Source organism: Misgurnus anguillicaudatus, chromosome 3 (genome assembly GCF_027580225.2).
Source record: "Misgurnus anguillicaudatus chromosome 3, ASM2758022v2, whole genome shotgun sequence".
Taxonomy (NCBI): Eukaryota; Metazoa; Chordata; class Actinopteri; order Cypriniformes; family Cobitidae; genus Misgurnus; species Misgurnus anguillicaudatus.
Window position 1 is genome coordinate 43,320,147 of NC_073339.2, and position 24,539 is coordinate 43,344,685.

The 24,539-nt window shown below is 37.3% G+C and overlaps 1 protein-coding gene across 2 annotated transcripts in view; it reads right to left on the reverse strand.

Annotated features, from left to right (window-relative positions):
• Window positions 1-484: 484 nt before the first annotated feature.
• erbb4a (erb-b2 receptor tyrosine kinase 4a) overlaps window positions 485-24,539 on the reverse strand; it is a 200,096-nt gene continuing 176,041 nt past the window's right edge. For both annotated transcript variants that reach the window (XM_055206120.2, XM_055206121.2), the window contains exons 21-27: window positions 9,250-9,405; window positions 8,935-9,010; window positions 8,314-8,460; window positions 5,022-5,119; window positions 4,721-4,891; window positions 3,883-4,186; window positions 485-2,787 (exon numbers count right to left, since the gene is read on the reverse strand). In XM_055206120.2, the coding sequence (XP_055062095.2) occupies window positions 1,925-2,787; window positions 3,883-4,186; window positions 4,721-4,891; window positions 5,022-5,119; window positions 8,314-8,460; window positions 8,935-9,010; window positions 9,250-9,405 (1,815 nt within the window). In that variant the 3' untranslated portion in view covers window positions 485-1,924. The remainder of the gene's footprint in view (window positions 2,788-3,882; window positions 4,187-4,720; window positions 4,892-5,021; window positions 5,120-8,313; window positions 8,461-8,934; window positions 9,011-9,249; window positions 9,406-24,539) is intronic.

A 24,539-nucleotide genomic window follows, 5' to 3' on the forward strand; every position in this document is an offset into this window, starting at 1 on the left:
CGCTTTGGATAAAAGTGTCTACAATATACATAAACGTAAATATAAATGTGTGTTTGGTGCAAACGAAACTGTCCCCTGGCGATGTTGTACAGTAGCTGGTTGGTAACTAAAGTGTTGCAGTTTGGAACCTAAAAAACGGGTGATCTTAGATTGCTTTCCGTTCACTTGCAAAAATCCACAGGCCCTGGGTAAAAAAATATTTCTGCATGAAAGCTACGAAAAGATCCATAAAAGTAGTTGATGTGAGTCATTTTTTAAATTCTTTTTATGGCATTTGGAGACTAAAATTTCATGAGCCGCAAAGCTACGCCAAACACTTAGACCAGTTTTTCTATACTAAAGGCGTTTTACTATCTGTACAAATATCACATTTGTGCGAATTTATGACCCTAAATTTTATCCGTTATGTATTCAAATAACTTCCGAGAAGTACAGTTTGCAAACACATAGACTTTATCTGTAGATCATAAATGTCTGACCAGTTTTTGAAAATTTCAGATTAGACCTTTATTGTCTCGTTCCATTGAATAGAAATACAACAGGGATGAGATGCATATTTTGAAAACAAATGACAAGGAAATAATATGCTAAAACCCAAACAAATCTAGCTACATCTTCTATGGCTTTAAACGCAAATCAGAATTTCATAATATAAGCATGGTACAGTAGGGACCAAATCTGCACAGTCACAACTTTTTATTTGCTATGATACGTTGACATAAGTAATGATAGAAGTCGTATTACAGTCTACAAAACGTGAACATTTCTTTCCCTGGCCACAATACGGTCACACTCTCACTGAGAGCAAGGTATATTTCAGACAACAGTATTTTCTGTCACAGTACAATGAAAAATTCTCCATTGGAGATCAGTAGTTTGAGTTTCTATTGTGCCCTCTATAAGTTTATACAGTATCATCTATAATATTGCCATCCATAATATATCAGTTAAATCAGCCAGTAAAATTATCAAATTCATTATTTTTAAATACAACAACATTTTCAATACATGGTTCCCAGTCTATTTGCACATAATGTGGCTCAGTAGTAAATATTCATATTTGTTGCACACACACATATATACAGCAGTTGAAGATTCCAGTTCAAATCTGTCTCTGGACCACAAAAGCTTTTTGTGCCACTGAGGAAGGCACTTGTTTCCAGTTTGCCCTATAAGCACTGTGGTACGGCCGGCCCATGTGCTTCTCGTTTAAATGTATCATATCATGTTCCCATATAAGTGTACAAAACAGATCTTTAAAAACACCAAGTACAAGAAAGAAAATAAATAGCATCCAACCATTGTTAGTCCATTAATGAATTGTTGGTTAGGGTAAATGAAACCAATGCACACTTTTGACCCTGTTCACATCTTAGAGTTTCCTCAATAGTAAGTGGCTTCTTTCTTTGTTCAGGTCCTGTCTGCCATTTGTTTCGAAAGTTAAAGGGGCAAACAAAAGAGAAATATCTATCGGTTACTGCAAAGAGTCACAATACACAATGGAAGGATGCGGTCAAACTGATCCTAAAGCAAACACTGATCACCATAATGGTAATTTATTGAAATAAGATAGCAGATAGCAAGCATGATATTGATTCAATGGGATAAACATTGACAAATCAAAATTTTTAACATTGCGTAAATGGTTGCTTGTTATCTGAGATGTTACTTCAAGTCTATTGGAAAATCAAGTTTAGATTAAGGGATGGAGATGGTTTGAGTGGTTACATTCTGATTGTTAAAATATAAATTGTGTAATAGAGGCACTTTGGTAGATCAGTTTTCCCTTTAAATCCGATATCCTCTTGCATTTTTTCCTCATTAATTCCTCCCGAAATGAATACTGGTGTTGACAGTTTTCCTTTCTTTTGTAAATCCAAATTTCATGCTAGAAAACCAAGAACTCATTGGTAAAGAAATCAGGTCACACTACGGTATTCCTGTGCCGATAGGGTGGAGGTGGCAGAACCGGTCCTGGTCTCTTTTTAAATTCGGAGAGATACTCCGGATTTTCAGCCACCGCATCGCGACCTCGCACACTGTGCCTGTAAAGATGCTTGCTTTTGCAACCCTGCAAAGGGTCTTGAGGGTTTAGTTGGGTCACTTTGGGGGGTAGACTGTGCTGCCAGCAGTCAGGGTTGTCGAAATTCTTCTTCGATTTTCTATCAAACATCACAGTCCCACTATGGCCCGTCTGAAGCACGTTACCTGGATAAACAAGGTGTCCGGGAAGACCAGAAACTGTTTTGCTTGCGATTGTGGACTTTACTTGTGTCAAGTTGGGTTGGGTTAAACAACCGGAAGGATTCGCCAGACAAGGTTGGATCTGTTGGCTGACGACTGAGATTTGAGTTAACAGGGAAGGATTGCCAGGCTTGCCAGAGGAACTGGATTCAGGAGCAAGCGGCGTCTGGGAATGCTGTCCATTTTGGCTCATTAATCTTGCTTGGGGAGGCTGAACAGGTGGAATGGCAAAATGAACATGTGTTGCCTGGCTGTGGTGATGGGCTTTTCCAGTTTGCGTGGTGAGGATAACATGACTGCTTGCCGTGTTGGCTGCTGTTGTCAACTGCAGTGGCATGGAAGCTCCATTTTTCCTCAGGTTCTCTGGGTTTGGCCCGCCGGTGGTGTTGTATGCGTTGAGGTAAAGAGGCTGGTTGATGTACTCATCCTCACATTTAGGAGTTCTGTCGGGAGTGCTGTGGTAACCCGGGTTGTCCAGTGCATTAATATTCCCGTTCCTCCGTTGGGATACGAAAGGATTTTCCTCGACAGGACTGAGATGGTCTGCAGAAATAGACATTGGTTGACAGCACATAATTACGTGGCAGTAGTTACTCATACTTTATGCACAATATTCCAAACCATTTTTTCCTTAAGAAGCTTCAATGTATAGCTCCTTTGTATAGTCAGAATGTGGCATTGTTTAAAAAAAAGTACAGTAGATTGTAGCTTGGCATGGCACATCTTGAAAGTACTTCAGCTTCCACAAATCTGATACTAAAACATAAAAACCATCTTTAAAAGAACAGTGAGTACTTGCAGCTCACCACCCACAATTCATTGGCACTCTTTGGGGTCTGTGATCTTCAAGGTGAAGGATGAGACCCATAACTGCTGTCAAGATTTATAATGGAGAAACTCAGAATCTATTGATTTATCTTCTGCTCAACACATCACATTGGATTTATGTTGCGCTCTTGTCTCGCTTTTGTTTCAACTTATCAGAGGTTGAAAAGGAACAACTGCAGTTTGACCAGTCAAAGAAAAGATGTACATGCACATCATTTCAAACTGTATAATATACGCTACCGGTCAAAATCTTAAGGTGACTTACTTATTCTTATTTTCCCATATTTTTTGAATAAATGTAAACTTTAAAACTATAGAATAGCACACATGTAATGGGATTTTTGTTGTGACTGTCAAACGATTAATCGCGATTAATCGCATACAAAATCCAAGTTTGTATTTGCATAATAAGTGTGTGCACTTTAAAAAAATTATCCAACTGTGGGTTTTAATAAATCATATTGCTCCCAATTGAATTGTCTTGATTAGTAATAATATAAGCATATCAAAATTGAATATGTGACCCTGCCTGTGAAAGCTCTTTTTTCTACCTTAAATCATCCTACATAATGTTAAGAAGAAACTGTAAATATATAACTTTGATATCTTTAATATTGACAAAGTAAGGTCATGTCAAAGACTGAAACCAAACTTTGATGCTTCTAATCTCATCATTAGATTATGAGACTTTAACCTGGATATCACAGACAGGGTCACATATAAAAAACTAGAACCTTCAAACAATAACTGGAAGAGGAACTGTCACAGTCATACATACAAACAGATTACGGTAATGATTTTTTTATTTACCTGAAGCTGACTTGTTCATAGGACTCATGTAATCATCTTCCTCGCCATTGCTCTTCATTCCTCTCTCTCCTAGAAAGACAGTTGGGTCCGCGATATAACGCTGGCCTTCACAATCATCCCCTAATCCGGGCGGGGGCTGTTTTTTTAAACTTCCATTACAATGTTGTTCCTCCAGAGACTCCAGTCCTGCCCCTTGTGTGTTTACTGGGACAAAGACTCCAACGGCCGAACCGACGGAGTCACGGGAACAAGCTCCCATCCCATCATCTGAACATAAAACTCTTTCACGACACCTCAGTTGAGTCTATATAGGGGTAGAAAAAAAGTTAGATGGCTTAGTGACTTTTTGCTTAAAATTTTCAGTCGGTTTGGGACTGTGAACGTCATTGTGATGACATTGACCAATCAGCATTGTCATTACATAATTTCCTGCATCTCTGGAGTAGTGAGTCGCGTAGCATTTATAGCTAAAGTGAGTATGCCAATAGAGCACCTGCCATTGTGATGAATGGGAAAACAAACCAACAGCTGTCACCGTCTTGTTTTTAACAGGTTAACAAACCATCCTATGGTTCCATCGATTGGACAAACTTGTCAATTTCCTGCTAAGCAGCTTAATACACGGAGCCCTTGCCTAAACAAATGCTACTGGTTGAGTCAGAAGTTGGCTTGTCAACAAACAAAGCGATGTTTTGAAAGCGTCTCAGTGTTTAAATTCTTCTGGTAAGTGAATCCATCGTTTGACTTTGTAAAAACTAGGGCCGAAGGAAGCACTTTTACATTGTGATGAAATGACACACCTTCCCTTTAAACAAATAAAGACAATAACTGGGCTTACCCTGCTAGAATCCACATGTGGTCTTGATGCGTAAGAGGAGGTGGAGATATTCAAGGTCTGAGGAACAAAGTACTCCTCGGCATCCATCATGTCATCCAGTTCTTCCTCATCCATAAGACTCTGGAAGAACTTACCGTGGTTGGGGCTGGGAAGTTTCATGCGATCGTCCCCCTAAGCCAAAAAAAAAAAAAGAAATGACACCATCTTTCTCAGCAGTCACCTTGAGTTTAATGGTTGGTGTAGGACAAATCTATTGATTTTTCAAAGGTGAGATGTGATACAAGAATAACTGTATTCGCACCTGTATGACCAGGTATCTCTGAGGGTCCCGTGCCATTCGGCTGAACTCTGCGGCGAGTTCTTTGAATCGAGGCCGACTGTCGGCATCAATCATCCAGCCTAGAGGTGAAGGCAGAGTAAGAAATGACAGTCATAAAATAAACAAGATTTCAGGCTGTATTTAAAAAGCACTTCATAGAGTATGTCACAGCTTCAGTTAACAGCTAATGTCAAATGTAAATTGTAGTCTGTATCCATATTAAAGGTTGCAACACTTTGTCATTTCTATATGTTTGATTAACAATTACGTTCAAATGCAGTCACATATTACATGTAACTTAAATGTAGTTACAGTATATTATAATTAAACAGAGCAACAAGACCGACAGACAAGACAAAAAGACAGACAGTCAAGTACCAGTCAAGACAAGACAGATAGACCGATACATTAAGATCCCCAAGGAAGACTGCCATACAGGACTGACAAGTAGACAAAAAGGCGGACAAGACAGACAGACAGAAATACAGACATGATGAATGGAAAAGACCAGCAGATTGACAGAGGAGACAGACAGACAAAAAGATAGACAAGACAAACAAACAAGAGAGAAAGACAAGACCGGCAGAAAGATAAGACCCACAGGGAAGGCCGACAAGACTGACAGACACGACTGACAACAGAGAAGAAAGGCAGATAAGACAGACAGACAGGAAAGAATGTCAGACAGACAGAAATACAGACATATGGAGAAGACCAACAGACAGGCAGAAAGACAAGACCTGGCAGAGAAATAAGACCCACAGTTGACAAGACTGACAACAGACAATAAATGCAAATAAGACAGACCGACAGGCAAGAATGTCAGATTGCAGAAAGACAGACAAAACAGACAGAGAAGAATAACAGACAGACAGAAAGAAAGACAAGACACACAAACAAAACATAAAGAGAAGACCGACAGGAGTGACAGACAGGACTGACAACAGACATAAAGTCAGATTAGACAGACAGGCAAGAATGTCAGAAGACAGAAAGACAGACAAAACAGACAGACAGACAGACAGACAGACAGACAGAAAAATAGACAAGACAAACAAACAAGACAGAAAGACAAGACCGACAGACAGATAAGACCCACAGGGAATACCGACAGAACTGACAACAGACAAGAAAGGCAGATAAGACAGACAGGCAAGAATGTCAGAAGACAGAAAGACAGACATAACGAATGGAGAAGACCAGCAGACATCCATCCAAGACAGACAAAACAGACAGAGAAGACAGACAGACAGACAGACAGACAGACAGAAAAATAGACAAGACAAACAAACAAGACAAAAAAGACAAGACCGGCAGACAGACGAGACCCACAGGGAAGACCGACAGAACTGACAACAGACAAGAAAGGCAGATAAGACAGACAGGCAAGAATGTCAGAAGACAGAAAGACAGACATAACGAATGGCGAAGACCAGCAGACATCCATCCAAGACAGACAAAACAGACAGAGAAGACTGACTGACTGACTGACAGACAGACAGACAGAAAGACAGACAAAAAGATAGACAAGACAAACAAACAAGACAGAAAGACAAGACCGGCAGAGAGACGAGACCCACAGGGAATACCGACAGAACTGATAACAGACAAGAAAGGCAGATAAGACAGACAGGCAAGAATGTCAGACAGACAGAAAGACAGACATAACGAATGGAGAAGACCAACAGAACAACAGACAAAACAGACAGAGAAGACAGACAGACAGACAGACAGACAGACAGAAAAATAGACAAGACAAACAAACAAGACAGAAAGACAAGACCTGGCAGAGAGATAAGACCCACAGGGAAGACCGACAGAACTGACAACAGACAATAAATGCAAATAAGACAGACAGACAGGCAAGAATGTCAGAAGACAGACAAAACAGACAGAGAAGAATGACCATGGAGAAGACCAGCAGACATCCATCCAAGACAGACAAAACAGACAGAGAAGACTGACTGACTGACTGACAGACAGACATAAAGACAAGACCGGCAGAGAGATAAGACCCACAGGGAAGACCTATAAGTCTTACAGACACGACTGACAACAGACAAGAAAGGCAGATAAGACAGACAGACAGGATAGAATGTCAGACAAAACAGACAGAGAAGATCCACAAGGAAGACTGACCTACAGGACTGACAATCAGACAAAAATGCACGCAAGAATGTCAGACAGACAGAAAGACAGACAAAGAGGACTGACAGACAGACAGAAAGATAGGCAAAACAAACAAACAAGATGGAAAGACAACACCGCCAGAAAGATAAACAAGACAGAAAGACAAGACCGGCAGAAAGATAAGACCCACGGGGGCGACAGACAAAACTGACAGACATGACTGACAAACAGACAAGAATGTTAGAAAGACACACAGACAGAAAGACAGACAAATAGACAGAGAAGACTGTCAACAAAAAACTCAGACAAGAAAAATAAGACAGACAATACTGATAGACAGGCAAAATGACAGACTGTCAAGAACAACAGACAAAACAGTCAGACAGACAGACAGACACAGAAGTCACAGAGACACACAGGCAAAAAAAACAGAGAAGAGAGACAGAAGACCGAATTACAGACAAGACAGACTGGAAACACAGACAAGAAACTCAAGAGCGACAGACAGACAAGAAACACAGACAGTCAAGACCAACAGACAAAACAAACAGGACAGACAGACAAGACCAAGCAGACAGATATGCATCATTTAGTTGTATATGTTGCACAGCAGTTGTACATGAAGAACTATTATATCTGTGACAGGAAGTGACACGACCCTTATTTCCTTCCAATTTACTTTCACTTCTCACTCGCAAACACACATTGCATACATTACTCTCGCTCTCAAACACATTACACAAATGAGCAGCAATTGCTCAAGCAATCACAGCATCAATATTTTCTGTTTCATTGTCCTTGGGGTTATAGATGTCACATCAGAAACAACAACTTAGAATCTAAATGTAATTAGAACAAATGAGATTATTTCATAACTCATTTCATCTCTTTTCGCTTTATGCAACCGATTCAACAGAGAAACAACCAGCATCTGCCTTCCACATAGACTACAAGACTGCACGACCAGTGGCTAGGATACATATTACAGTCTCACAATGGGTCCATTAGAAAAGAGCAACATGGAACAAGCATTCAAATAAACCACCTGGCATACAAATGTTTGGCACTGATATTGATGCCAGTAGGTTAGGGTCCGAGTCTTTTTGTTTGGCTGTTCAAAGAGTTCTCACATTCAGATACTCACATTTCACCATCACCATATAGACGTCTATGGTGCAAATAGGTGGCTGGGGTAAACGTTCACCCTTCTCCAAGATGTCAGGAATCTCACGGGTGGGAATCCCGTCATATGGCTTTCCTCCAAACGTCATCAACTCCCAGATAGTCACTCCTGAATCAATATGTAAATATCTTAAGTATACAACATGTATCAGACATAAGCAGAGTTTCGCATTTTTGCTTGGTGGGCACCTACAGGCAAACAAGGGTCCTGCAATACCTTGAGATTTAGAGAGAGTGCAGTTTTAAAATATGGTTTAAATTAATTAAAACTAGTTTAGCCTTAAGTTACTCTCTCCATTAAAATATAATAAATCACAAATTTCTATTTCACCAATAGCTTAGACAAAATCCTAATTGGCTTTGGTCTGGGGGGGCAGTGTCCCCCTGCCCCACCCCAAACTCTGTCTATGGTACCAAATAATAAAATGAACTGATTTTTTCTTCTTTATTGGTAATATCTACCTTATAGATGTATATAATATATTATCTAATATTTTCTGATTATTTCTATATTCTTTGCTAGCAGCAAGACTACAAAGACTAGTAAGATGTTATTACTGGTAAAAAATATTAGTTAGCTCACCGTAGCTCCATACATCACTCTGATGTGTGAACTTTCTATAGTGAATGCACTCCAATGCCATCCACTTGATGGGCATCTACATAAGAGAGAATTTTAATCAGTCTGTCATCATCTGAAAATATACAGGCTATCAATCATGTAAAAGATGAAGGAGTATAATTCTGAAGAGAGGAACTTTACATAATGAACTAGAACTTTAAGTACAAGAATTCTAATCCCAATCAAGTGATTAATCCCATTGATTAAAGAAGATTCTTACAATGTAAAGGTTTTTTTTGTCCAAGTTTGTGTGTCCCAGGTTTTGAACACTATTACCTTGCCTCCATCTGAACTGTATTCCTTTTCTTCTGTATCCAGCAGTCGAGCGAGGCCGAAGTCAGTGATCTTAATGTGGTTTGGAGATTTCACCAGGACGTTACGTGCAGCCAGGTCTCTGTGCACCAGACGTCTCTCCTCCAGGTACATCATACCCTGTCAAAGAGAATATCTGAGATTACCTTTTCAAAGACACAAGGCTAACATACAGTACACACAACTACTGTATAACTATCCATAATAAACATGCAGCAATATTTTCCTTTGGAGATGTCAAGTGATTTAACCAAACAAGTTTTCAACCTAGCATGGTTTTTGATCCCCTTCCAAAGATCTGTCTCCAAATTGTGAAGGTCATGAATGATCAAGCAATTGACTATTATTGTTTTAACAGAAAGTCGGATTTTAATAGGAACATACTTTTAAAAAGAGTACGGTAAACAAAAAGACTACTTGTTTCTGTAGGGCCGGGCTCACATTTTGATCGCCCCCTGGTTGCAGTACAAGTCATAAAACCTCCCTAAATAAAAAAATATTTACACTTCGAATAAAAATTTCCAGAAGTTGGTTTTGGTCCTTTAAGGTACTTGTTATCACGCTGATATATGTTCAATTGTTAATTTTTGTGATTAGTTTCATTTTAGCTAGTAATTTGATGCAATAGGAATGGGGCGTGTCGTTATGATTAGCGTGGTTGAATTGGGCGCAGGAGCGTTTGGGCGTAAGTTTAATACCGCCTCCTGCTACATGGATGATTCCTTCTGCGCACACCTTGGCTCCAAACTGACGTTTTATGTAACATGGCGACGACCAGGGTCGAACATTTTTAGCTTCAATTCAATACAATGGAAGGAGGCGATGTCGCGTCATCCATCTTTTTTTACAGTCTATGATAAGGACTCTGAATGAGCCAAGTGGAATGGATTTGAGGAGGCAGCAGTGTGGAAGTCAAAGCTGAAGCTTAAACACAGACTGGAGTTTTATTTATACTGGCATTCCTCAAGTGGAATGAATATGACTGACGACGCTCTAGTGAACAGGCATATTCACAGAATAAAAGACGTAAGTAAGGAAGTAAAAATGAGTGGGTCCATTCCTAAAAAAGGCAACAACAACAACAAAAAAAATGCGTAAAGAGGACACCAATTGTACATGCTGTGTCGCTGTGTTAAATGGTTTAAAGATAAAAAAAAAAAAAAATTGTTACATTTTTATTGCGCTTTTCTGCAGCACTTTACATATGAAAGGAGGAATCTTCTCAACCACCAACAATGTGCAGCATCCACCTGGATGATGCGGCGGCAGCCATATTGCGCCAGAACGCCCACCACACACCAGGAGACAGGAGAGGAGACAGAGTGATGAGGATGATTAGTAGATGTGAGAGGATGATTAGTAGCCCAATGGGCAAGTTTGGCCAGAATGCTGAGGGCACAGCCCTACTCCTTTTCGAATGACATCCTGGGATTTTTAATCACCACAAAGAGTCAGGAACTCAGTTTAACGTCTCATCCGAAGGCAGTATAGTGTCCCCATCACTATACTGAAGTGTTAGGACCTACACAGACCACAGGGTGAGCACCCCCTGCTGGTCTCACTAACACCTTTACCAGATGCGTGACATGTTTAGTAGGGGTGTGCAAAAAAATCGATTCACATTTGAATCGCGATTCAAGCATTGCCAATTCAGAGTTGATTAATAGAATTCCAAAAATCGATTCATATTAGGGCTGTCAAAAGATTGATCGCGATTAATTGCATCCAAAATAAAAGTTTGTGTTTACATAACATATGTGTGTGTACTGTGTCTAAATATTATGTATATATAAATACCGACACATTCAGGTATATATTTAAGAAATATTTGCATTTAAATACTGTATTTACATTTATATAAATTATATTATATATGAATATAAATATTTTATATATAAATATAATACATTTTTCTTAACTTCTTCCACCCTGAAGCTATTTTGGGGATTTTCGCCTGGATTTGGCCTACCCAATTTCAAAAGCTTCCCATACCCACATGCAGAGGTTTACATACAAATGTTTGGTATCATTTTACAGGAAACCCTTTGAAATTACATAAAACACTGTTGAACGTGCTAAACATGGTTGTATGTGATGTCAGTCCTCTAATAAACACAAAAATAAATAGGCGCTTTTTGATGTTTTTTTTCTAAAGTTTTTATTTAAAAGTGTATAACTCTGGCCCTGGGTGCCTCAGCTCCCTGCAGACAGTTTTGTTTGATTCCAGCAATTGCCAGCTCACAGAGGAAAAAAGATTTTTTTCTCTATCATAATCTATGCAAAAGTTATTTTACTCCAACTGATGGGAGGAATAATACCCTTTTTGTATACAATTTCTGCCTAAAAACATTTGAAGTGCTCCCATAACCACATACATTGGAATAAATGCAATTTCTTTATATCATTTTAAAGAAAACCCTTTGAAGTTACATAAAAAGCTGCTGTTTGTGACAAATAGTGTTATTTATGTTGTTTTTCATATGATGAAACACAAATTTTCTTTTTTTATGTTGTAAATACTGCCTTTGATAGTGTATAACTCTGGTTCTGTGTGCTCTAGCAGACTGCAAACAGTTCTGGTTGTTACCAGCAGCAGACAGTATACACCCAAAAAAAGAATGATCTCTTTAGCATGTCGCATTCAAAAGTTATTTTCATTTAACTGAAGTATCCGAAAATACATTTTTCATATAAATATAAATTTTTTGTTTAGCACATATAATAAATAGCAAGGGATTATTCATGCACACAACCTAAGAAAATGCTGTGAATGGACTCATTTTTTAGAGTAGGACCTAAGAGAAAAGATGGTGTATTATTTGGGGCTATCTGTGCTATCTGAGGCAGTCCACACTCAGTTTTCCCATATGTTTACAAAAGACGATTTTTTACATCATTATTCATTCAACTATTGTTGGATATGTGTTAATAATAGAACAAAAATAACGCTGTAGCCTTATTCCTGAGAATGAGAGCTTTCATTTGATATAAGACTTGCCCATGTTTGTCATACTTGAAAAATATGAAATATGTGAATATTAAATCATATACAAAATTATGGGGGGGGTGATAGTGTAAATTAAGTGTAAATAACTTTCTTACAGTAAAAGATTTCTCAAAGTGATGCATATCTGGAGAAAGTAGAGAGTCTAAGCTTTCAAACAGTATCTCATATGTGTTACTGGGGTCCATGATGGACCATTAAAGATTAAAAGAATATTTTATTTGAGTCAAAACACGAAATTTTGTCCCCGGGACTGGGTCCTCAGGGTTTAAGAGGTTAAATATATACATAATTGGGTGTGTTTTTATATATGAATAATAATTATACACCATACACACACATTTGTTGTGTTGGCACAAACTTTTATTTTGGATGCGATTAATCGCGATTAATACTTTGACAGCCCTAATTAATATATATATTTTTAACGCCGTGTTACTATCGTCCTGAAATGAGTTTATCTCAGTATTCCCATAGATGGCGCGTAGAAGTCACACTGACGCCTGCACACTCTTGTCACAGTGTTTCCCCACACATTGCTGTGCAGCGCTGCCCAGGTTAACAAGTGCCCAAGTAAATCTGGCATCAAATTTTGTCTTTTTTGTTTTTCTGTGATGATGACACTCGACATAATGAGTTCGGTGTGCGTTCACGTGCTCTGTTTCTCAATGAATTGGGATGCGACGCGAACAAGCTCGTGTCACATTGTATCCTTCATGTTTCTGAACTTGAGCAAAGTTTTACCATTAGAGGACTTCACGGAGCACCCGCGGCTGGTTCCGGGTTTTTATTTGAAATGGTCAGTCGGGTCCGGGTCAGTCATAGTTAATTACTCCGGGTCCCGAGTCTGATTAATATTGTGTGTAAAACCCGAGTCGTTCAGAGAATGGCCGTGAGCGCTACCGCGCTAAAGCTAGCTCTTTTCTATTATTATTAATAAACCATATATTTTCTAAAACCTATTGCACTGAATGAGCAAAGCTCAAGCTGACTCAAGATTTACAAAACGCAAAGCTGTAATGTAAAGTCCCCTGTCAGTGGGACAGCAAGTAGACTTTTGAATCTGAAATAATGAGTGGATTAAAGAGAGACACTTTTCCTGCTTCTGCTCTATCTAATAGAAATAATAACCATTATAACACCAGTCACGTTTATAATCTATAGACCTGCACTGTCTATCATTAATATGCTATATTATTGTATTTAATAGAGTTTGATAAAAAGGGTCATCTAATTGCTTCATATCAGTTTTTATTTTTGCATAAAGACATAAAGTAATATCAAACTACATTTAATTTGTTGTGTTTATTTTCTTTAAAATTGTATATCTACTACAATCAGTCACATAGGAAAAAGTAAACTACATTTACATACTGTGAATCGTTTTTGAATCGAAAATCGATTCTGAATCGAATCTTGAGCCTAAAAATCGGAATCGAATCGAATCGTGAAATTTTCTGAATCGTGCACCCCTAATGTTTAGATTTTGGTTTTTGAGTTAACATATAATGGTTCCAACGCTCTTGGCTCGCACTAAAGGTTTTTTAAAATCCTGGCCGATAATGAAATATGTTGAAGGTCTGTCATTCACCTCAGTCTCTCATTGGCTGAAAGTACTGACTGACGTCATCATCTCAATTGAAAATCCTAAATATCAAACATATTTCACATGACCGGGATGGCCCCTTATTTGCTTGCAAGCAGATGATAATTATGTTTCGACTTTATGTACTAACCACCACCATAGAATTGCACTATTGTCTTTACTTTGCTATAACAAACATGTTTTAAACACACAAAGTTATAGCAGTTAGGAAAACCTAACAAGCGAAGAGTCAAGTCAAACTAAAACAAACACTGATCACCATAAATGAAACTGCCAACAAACTCTACACACTCTACAAGTAAGATGTGAAATGCAGTTGTATGTTTCAAACAGAGATGATGATAGAGAGGATAAAGTTACAGATTGCAGCTTTTAACTCTGCTTCAAAGTTACTTTTTAACACTCTGTAAGATTGGGACAATATGTACACCTAGCAGTGTTCATTTAATTCTGGGGATTTTGCTGTGTAGTAACTGGGAGTAATGCGAATCATTTTCCTTCATAAAACACTCCTCCTGTATCTGACGGCCGATCTGTTCTTCTGTTTAAGTGTTGCTTCAATTTAGTGCAACTGCAGCAACTGAAATAAATGTGAAAACAAGGCGGACAAAGGCTGAGTCAAGCAGATTGTGTTCAAATACATTTTGTCTGTACCTCTTCAGTGTTAAAGACAAATGTTAAAATGAATCACTGGAACAGACGTCTGATACTGTGTGTGTGTGTGTGTGTGTGTGTGTGTGTGTGTGTGTGTGTGTGTGTGTGTGTGTGTGTGTGTGTGTGTGTGTGTGTGAAAGAGAGAGAGAGAGAGAGAGAGAGAGAAAGAGAGACCAATAGACCAATACATCACCCAGACTTTTACTACTACAGCCACACCATTGCACACATACACAGCTAATGCTACGACTGATGTAAGGAATACTTCTTATATCACCTCTTTATTAGTAGTTAATAGTTACATATATTAATTCAATGCATATATAAACAGTATTAAATATGCACAGTATTTATTTATTAAACAAACGAATGCATTAAGTGTATATGTAAATGTTGTGTAACATAGCATTCACTGATGTTTACTCAAAATTAGCCACTGTCACCTAAAAAAGGTATGTCTTATGTTACATTTTATGGTAACGTTTAAAAATAAGGTTGCGTTTGTTGAATATTAAACAATAATGATGAACAAAACTATAGCTTTAATAATATTTATGTTAATTTGTTAATCTGCTAACATTATTTGATGCACAGTTAATAAATATGAACAAACAATGAACAAATGTACGAACTAATATTAACAAAAAATAATAAATGCTTCAAATAACAATGAACACTATAAAGCACTTATTAATGTGTGTTAATTTTAGTTCATACCAGTTCAAATAGTTTTTCAAAAGTTTTTGTCAGCTGAACCACTTCGACCTTTGAAATTAGCATGTAATAAGATTATTCATTGTTGTTAGTTGATGTAAACTAATGTAGTTAACTAATGCAAGCAAATACAACCTTAATGTAAAGTCTTACTTAAGGGAATGCAAGCCAAAAGAAAATAAAAGTTGGCAGACCGATAAATAAATAATAATAAATAAATACTGAATATCAAGAAACTTGCATCTTTTCCCATCATGTCTGTCTATGGAGCCACGCCAATACAATTACAACAAAGTGTATTTAAAACAGATGACTTCTGAGACCAGACAGTCAATCAATAGAAATACTGATTAGCACAAACCTCAGAATACCTAAGCCAAGTATTACTCATCCTGTGTCTGCTTTCAAAGAATTACAAATCTGTGGCGCGTGCAGGACGCTACACACCCGATCTTTTAGTGATAAACCAATGCTCATGTAAGCCCTTCCATGCACTTCATTTTAATGCCTAATAAAATAAATACTGCTATGTAAGACTATGGAAATCTGCTGCTTACCGAGAAAGCTGTTGTGTAAACTATCCCATGAGAGATGCTGGTGCTGCATTAGCATTGACACGTTTATCATGTCCTTGCATGTTTTTTTTTTGGTGTTCGGTGACTGCATATTGATTATATTATTCCGGATGAATTTTAGTGGGTTTACTAAATATAGCAACAGTACAGTACCTTGTTTAAACCTAAGAGTCACAATTAAAATGGAAAATTGGATTTCTTTCATTTAAAGCCCGAAGTATATGCGAGCCCAGTCTCCTGAAGATGCGTATAAATAGCACGAAGTGTAAAACTCGTGCAATACATACGCCAAATTCCACTTTGGCGTGCATATGATACGCAAGTCCTTCCCATTCACTTAAACGGTGCATCTTTTTTTGTCGTTTGATTTTTTTTTGCTATTTTTTACCATTTTCGCTTGGGTTTTGGGTTAGAACAACTTTTTGTTTTATAAAAATGACATCCTAACCCAAACCCCAACTCTAACCCCAACTCCAAGCGACCATGTCTTAAATATGGACAAAAACATGGAGAAACCTGTATATTAAATAACCTCATTAAGCAAATCTAAAATCTAACCCTAAACCCAAGCGAAAATGGTTTAAAAAAGATGCCCCGTTTAAGTAAATGGTAAGGACCTACGCATCACACGCACACCAAAGTGGAATTTGGCGTATGTATTGCGCGAGTTTTACACTTCGTGCTATTTATACGCATCCTCAGGAGACTGGGTAGGATATGCACACGGTTAAACGCACGGCACTGCAAAGCATAGTTTATTTGACTCGTACATGTATGCAGACGTTCAACGCCTCTGCATTGCAACAAAATCCAATGCACCTCCTGGGCTACACTGTATGCACAAGCGCAACCTACGCATACAATGTTCGCCGGGTTTCGAAATGAAAATTGCATTACGTGCACTGTATGCGGACCCTCACGTACGTATATCAAAATGGACCATAGCTAGAAATAAAATGCAGGATACACAGTCAGAAAAAAATTCTTTAAAAAATGGTCACTAATACCATAACCACACCCACATTCAGGGTTATATGTGTGTATATTTCTAGATTTCTATAGATTAGGGGGGACATGTTTCCATTTTTACTTTTGTAACTGTCGCATTTCAAAGCAAAACATGGCTTGCAACTAAAAAGTGCATGTTGGTTGAATATTGTGTACTGGAAAATGATGCAAGATTAAAAATGTGCATTTACAAAATAAATAGGGTTAAATGTAATTTTTATATAAGCCCAGTGCATCATTTTTACTCAAGCCTTTAGCTTTCCTTTAAAAAACTGAGACATCTATTGTGTTGTCCATCTATAAGAACCCAGATGAAAGTCATACTAACCCAATCAAAACGCTGCCATACGCATTTAGCATAACAAGTCATCCGCATGCCAAGCCGTGAGGTGCATTCATCGAGCGCCTCCTCATCTCGGTCCTTTATGAACCAGCTTTTCATGTGCATAAATAAAGGTTTAAGTTTATGTGGAAAGGAAAGGGTCCCTGTGAGCCCTATTACAACGCATCCTCGCCTCTGGATGGGCAAATAACGGAAATTAGACTCGCTTGATTATATGGAACTAATTAAAGAGTGAAAAGTCGAAAAACAAGACAGCGTGCTGAAAGCAAGAGAAATTTTGTGTCCAAGAAGAAATGAACTGGAATCAGATTCAATTCAGTTCACTTGTATAGCGTTTAACATCATACATGTTGTTTCAACTGACCCTATACCAGGGTCAACCTAATGATGCCCTGAGGACATCAAACACTTGGAAAATCAGGATAACCACATTCTATCAATACGGAAAGACAAAGTCCATTTATCACATTATCAACGTGACATACAGTATGGTGCATTCAAGCTATTTTATTAGTAGGATCCCTGGAATTCAAACCCATAACCTTTGTATTGCTAACATAATGCGTTACCAACACATTTTGCACACGTGTAAGTACTGCTTAATAGGCTTTATGCCCAGCTGCACTACTTCCTGAACTTTAGCCAAGTCCTTGTTTCCTGTCTGCCATTATTGGACAAACTGATTAATCCAGGTGTGCCTGACCTCAGTAGTCACAACAACAATAATCAGACACACCTGGATTAATCAGTTTGTCCAATAATGGCAGACAGGAAACAAGGAGCTGGCTGAAGTTCAGGTGGGCATAAAGCCTATTGGGGGTGTGGCTAAATTAATTGGGCGGTGCTTATAGGAAGTAGGACATTCTTACGTTAAAAAACATGAAAGTGTATATTATGCTACATTATTACTAATACAATTTCCTTTCTAAATGCTAATAATTTGGCAAGTTTGACTGTATTTTACTGTATTTTAACTTCTCTAGCCCATAACATAGAAAAACAAAAATAAGATGCATTACATCAGCATGTACTTATAAAGCTGGACGACAGCCGGTGGTTTCAAGTGAAGATTGCTGGCAGATCTGAAGAGCAGAGGTGAGCTCCTCTATTCCTCCAGCGTCCCATCACACCATCTACTGAAATGTCATCACTCAGCCAATAAAACAATAAATCTTCTTGATATTTACTAGAGTAAATATCAGGAGCTAACCCCAATTTTATTCGCAAAGGATGAAACAAAGAAATAAAAGCGAGAAGCATCTGTTCTGTTCGGATGAGAAAAACTGAAGTGCCTGAAGAATTTGTAATTTAGGCAAAGCGTGGCTACTTTGAAGACATAACAAGTAATAGCTGAAGAATAATTGAAGAATAGATGACTAGTAATATACAATAAATGAAATGTATAGATTATTCTGTATTACTCAAACACATATGACTGTAGTTATAGCTCATTGCTTCAACAGCACGAAGGAAGAGTAAAACATTAGCTTAGTAGTCAAAAAGTTGAAAACTCTAATGAAAGGTTTCCGGGGAACCTTTCTCACATTTGGTGGAGTCCCGAGCGAAGGAGAGGCTGAGATTAAATGCCACGAAAAGGATGAAGGTGCAAATTAAAGCAGAATGCCACTAATTTCCATGTTTCGGTTCTGATAATGGCTACAATTTCACTGACACTCACGTTGACATGGCTTTGGCTCTTCGTTCCCATTACAAACGGCAATTATCCACAAATTAAAGCTCATGCCACAAGTGATGTCAACAGCTTACAGACCCCACTCATGAAATCCCACAGTTTAATAGACAAACACACATTTACATACTCATTAATGTAGGTGGGAAGTTTTTAAGATGCTTACCAGAGAGCAATTAAATCAGAAAACTCATTTAGCAGATTCTATTAATCGCTACGTAAACAAATTACTGTTATGATGCTTCACTTGAGCGGAATCCATCGGTATATTTTCCTCTGTGACCCTTTGACCGACGTGATGTCATAAGCATTCATTAATATTTATGCATATTTAACTTTGGAGACGTACAAACGTTATTGATCGCTTTGACCTTATCGTAGTTAATCTAAACGTAACAAATTTCCTCTGAATACTAAACAGATTGTATTGTCATAAATAAATGACTATTTGATACGTTATTTATAGTACTGTGATATACACAACATATGGTAGCATGGATATGAACATATTAAAGAGATATATTAAGGTAAAACTCATAATTTTATAATGGATGCATGCATGTGCATTTAAAGGTGCAGTGTGTAAATTTTAGCGGCATCTAGTGGTAAGGTTGCGAATTGCAACCAACGGCTCAATCCACTGCTCACCTCTTGCTTTTGAAACACATAGAGAAGCTACGGTAACCGCAACCGGACAAACATGTCATCGTTGGAGACAACTTTGTAAAAAAGTTTGTCCGTTAAAGGCTTCTGTAGAAACATGGCTGCACAAAATGGCTGATAATTTAGTTTTGTATATTATTTTGCATTTCTGTCAAGAGATCCTTCTAAAAAAATTACACACTGCACCTTTAAGTAACGTTAAAGGTACAATATGTTAGATTTAAAAAATACTAACACGTATATTTTGTTTACACGTGTACTTGCATTAGCCTTTTTTAAAATAAATTTATAGTTTTATATAGTTCCACCCTTGTTCGTATGGTCACCTGTCATTGTTGTCTGCAGTAGAAATCAAAGATTTTTTTTTTTTTTAGAAATCAAAGATGTATTCGACTTTCACAAGATGTCATATGGTGATTGATCTGCGTAGCTGTCTAGCACGCCACTCCACTGTATTTTTTATTAAGCCACGCTGTTGGCTTACAGGATAATATAATGGTTTTAAAAGTTTATTTTATTACATCATCTATACACATAATTTGCGACTGATTTCTAATATGCGGTGAAGGTGAAGACTACAACTCCCATCATTCTACGCTCCTTCATAGCGTCATCAAGCAGTGACTTTGTTTTGTAAAGTGACCTCTTCCGGCAAAAATTACATATTGTGCCTTTAATCCGAGCGAAAATCCAGCAAGGTTATTTCAGCCTGATCTCATTAGAATTCATGCGTATTTGATGGGTTGGCTAATTGTCTAAGTGAATTGTATGATTATCATAAAAAATAATAACGAAACTCAACCCCAACGTCACGGGGCAAAAGAAAATTGTACGAATTACAATTTCATACGAATCGTACGAATTACCCATCTCGTAAAATATATACAAATTGCCATGAGATAGCGTTCGTTATTTTCAACCTAGCGGTGGGTCAAAAAAGGTACAAACCCAAATTGGTGGGCTGTACCTGAACCTATGCTGTTTTTGTTTTAACCCATTGTTGGGTTTGTCCCATTTTGACCCAACGCTGGGTTGAAAATCGCTCAGCATTTTTTTTTGAGTGAATGTCATAATTTATAATTTAATTCATATTTTTTTTGTAAAAACATGAGCAAAATACTACACACTGCAAAAATGACTTTCTTAGTCAGATATTTTTACTGAAAACAAGACAAAAAAATAAAATAAATAAAGATGTATTTTCTTGATGAGCAAACTGACCTAGGAAAATAAGTCTAGTTTTTAGACAAAAAGTATAAAATTTTATTTGTGCTTAAAATAAAAAATAAAATCTGCCAATAGAATAAGAATTTTTTTCTTGAATTACGTGTTTATGAAAAAAGTAAACTTATTTCAAGAGGTTTTTTCTTGTTCCGTTGGCAGATTTTTTTGCTTGTTTTAAGCACCAATTTACTTAAAGTTTATATTTTTTGTCTAAAAACTAGACTTATTTTCCTGGCTCATTTTGCTCATCCAAAAAAATAAATCTTAATAAAAAATTTTTTAGATATTTTTACTGAAAACAAGACAAAAATACTAAGTAAAAAAGTCATTTTTTACAGTGCACCAGAACGTACCCATTTTTTACCATTCTGGTAAACTTTAAACTTTCCAGACAACACTCAACAATCCAATGTTTCAGAAAGATAACACATACAGTAAATGCTTGAGAGAAGGTTCTCATTTGAAATTTTCAAGAAAAAAATAACGTGTGAATGAGAGATAAAATGGAACCTGGAGTTCTGCTAATGAGGCCAAAGGAGAAAATACAGTAACACCGTATGCAAAAAAAAAAACAAAAAACAGAATACTGCACCATGAGCTGAACTCACAAAGGGAAGCAAGATTTAGAAAGATGGGTTAAAATTACAAAAAAGTATGCACAAATCACCTTATTCTGCATAAGAAACATAATGCTTTGGAGGATTACGAATAGCTTTCGAATACTCTGCTGAAAACTCTGAATTTGACATTCATATAATATTCTACAGTCAAGGTTTGTTAGCGTGACCCCTATTAACACCTGCTGGTAGATGTTGTAACTACACAACCTGCTTGCAAATGCATTGTTCTCCAGTGATGGCCATTCACACGTAGCTGTGTGTTTTTCCAAGCCACATATGAGGAGTTTAGATGCAGAACCATCTAGGTGAATCTGACATGATTTCTTATAAAGAACATTTAACTACATAAAAAATCCACACTACTAAAAAAACAATTTTTGCTGTCCTTCCTGAAAAATGCAAAAGGCTCAAAAATTCAGTCAATATCCTAATATATTATATATAATTCATCTTCCTTATATGTAAGTTTTTTATTAAGTAAAAAGAAAGCGCTGCAAACCCCAACGCCACACCCATGTGCCAACCTTTGCCTGTTGACTTTAATGCATGTTCAAGAATTTGTGTGCATGTTAAGTAAAAAAAAACACTACTAAATCTTGAAAAAACAATAAACCTTATAAATAAATAAAAAAACAATAGGACCCTTCACACTTTAATTTATTTGTGCCCTAATTAATAAAGAAAATTAAAATCTGTTTTCTTAAAGTCTGGATGTTGCCAGCGTTTTTGCTTGTACCAGATGGCATTTATTAAAACGAGTGTGAACACAGAGATTGGAATGAGATTGAATCAGACGATCTCGGTCCTGATGTAGGCAAGCTGGCATGGTGATCAGGATCTCCATTAATGCGGGCACAGTCCGGATACAGTATGCCAACATTTCAAGCCATGCGTATTTTCTGCTAGCCATGAGTTGATTTTGAAAACGAAATGCTGGTCAGCATTCATTTTTCAAATGTAACTGCTATGATTACAGTGTCTCCTTTCCATTCTTTAAAAGAGAAATTGATTCTAGTACAAAATGAGTGTAATCATATTCCCATGCTGTTGTTTTTTTTTTCTGTATGCAGTAACACCTCCAGCAGCAGGTGTGTGTCACCAGCAGTATTTCGGGGCAGGAATCGGGATGCTTGTCAAGCGGTTTGCTCAGCCTAGAATCTGATTAATAGGAACCATTAAGCCAATGCCCAAAGCTCTGAGAAACAACAAACCAGAACCTTCTCTAGAGCTCAGCCAATCCATTTTCAACAGACAGATTAAATGACCGTTTCTAGGGTACAGGAACAGAGTCAACTTAAAGGAGAATCTGGTGCAATCCAAAACTGTGCTCCCAAAGTTTTGGACCATTTTTGCTTTGCCAGTCATTTGTGATTATGCAAGGAGGTTTTGACTAATTTTATAGAGATTACACTGGGTTATTTTCAACCCAGCATTGGGTTAAAAAGGGACGAGCATCGCCAATGGGTTAAATTAACCTGGAAAATGTTAATATTTGACCCAACAATGGGTTAAAACAACCCAGCATAGATTAAATCACAACCCAAAGAGCTGGTCTCGCCCCTTTTTGACCCAACACTGGGTTGAAAATGCAGTAAAGTTATAGAGAGTATGCACGTGACGTCACCTTCTATGCTTTAGAAAGTAATTTTTTTCCCAAGACAAACATCCTTATAAAGCACAGATGCTTGGAAAATGTAACTAATGTAACTAAGTATTGTCCACCTCTGCTGTATGAAAACCAGCCATTTTGTTGAACGTTTCCAATCAACAGGGTGCCGTGGACACGTGGAAAAGTAACATCAATGCATACTCTCTATAGTTGAAAAATGAATAATATGGAAGTGAATGAGGCTCATGAATGGTTTGGTTTTTGGGTAAATTATCCCTTAAAAATACTTGCAAAATATACTTATTTACATTTAAATTAAATTCTTATTTTAAAAGGTCTGGGAATCAAATATCTCCAGGTTTTCCATGACTGTGTGAATGCATTGCATGGGAAATATGTTAATCTTAAGTGAATCCAAATATATTAAAATATAAAAGCAAAAAATCTTATTTGTAATCTAATTTTGTCAATAAATTATCCCCTTAATTAAAAGGCAATTGATTAAAAAAAATGCATTTACAAGTAGTTGTAAAAATGGAGAACATAAACTAATAAAGCCCTTAAGTATTTAATAGTTCAGGTAAAATGTCACAGATGATCTGTTTTTCAATTCCAGGAGCCATTAAAACACACAACGGCTTTAATTACCCAACATTTAATTTAAAATGAATCACTAAAATATGAACAATTTGTATCCAGTTGTACTTATTCCACATTAAAAAAGTTACTTGGCTCAACTAATAGCTCCGTTTGCATTGCAGATTTGCACAAAACTTTAGGGTTATTATCTAAATGTCGACAAAGACTATTGCGAAATGACGGCATTTCCATTAACCGGTGATATGTGACTAAAACATAGTTTTTCTCTAGAAATAAGTCATTCCAAACATAATGTCGACTGATGTTGGTAGGTTTACTAATATCACATCCACCACACTAGGCATACATTAATGCCAAGGAAAGCTCCTTATACTTAGGAGCAGCAACGTATAGGTGTTTGTTGGAGGTATATTAGTATTAGTACATTATAGTACATTAGTACATTATTTTAAATCAAAAGAGATGTAGGAGTGTTATCCAAACATTACTGGCAATGAACACCTCTTATACTTGGCAGCAGACACGTACTGAAGTGTTTCTGGGAGGTTTTACTACATACCGTGCCATCTTTAAATAATAATTATGTGACTTGATTGCATCAGGTGACCTGAAAATGGGAATAAGCTGTAAAATTTTGCAAAATACACCTTTCTGAATTGCCTGTAAGACCAACTAATGCGGCCGTAAAAACTTTTTTGCGAAATTGATGTGTTTCCATTGGCCGAATTTTCAATTCGCAATGTCAATTTGCGCAATTTCAAGGGTAATTGAAACGCAGCTAGTGATTGTTTGTTTGGCCAATCGATAACATATAGTTAGAACATTTGGGTCCCTTGCGTCAGTTTGCTACCACAAGAGTGCAAAACGTCAATTGCAAAGCAATCCAACAGCTCCCAAAATGGTAAGAAATTATCCAACCACGGTACTTCACTGTTCGTCAAACA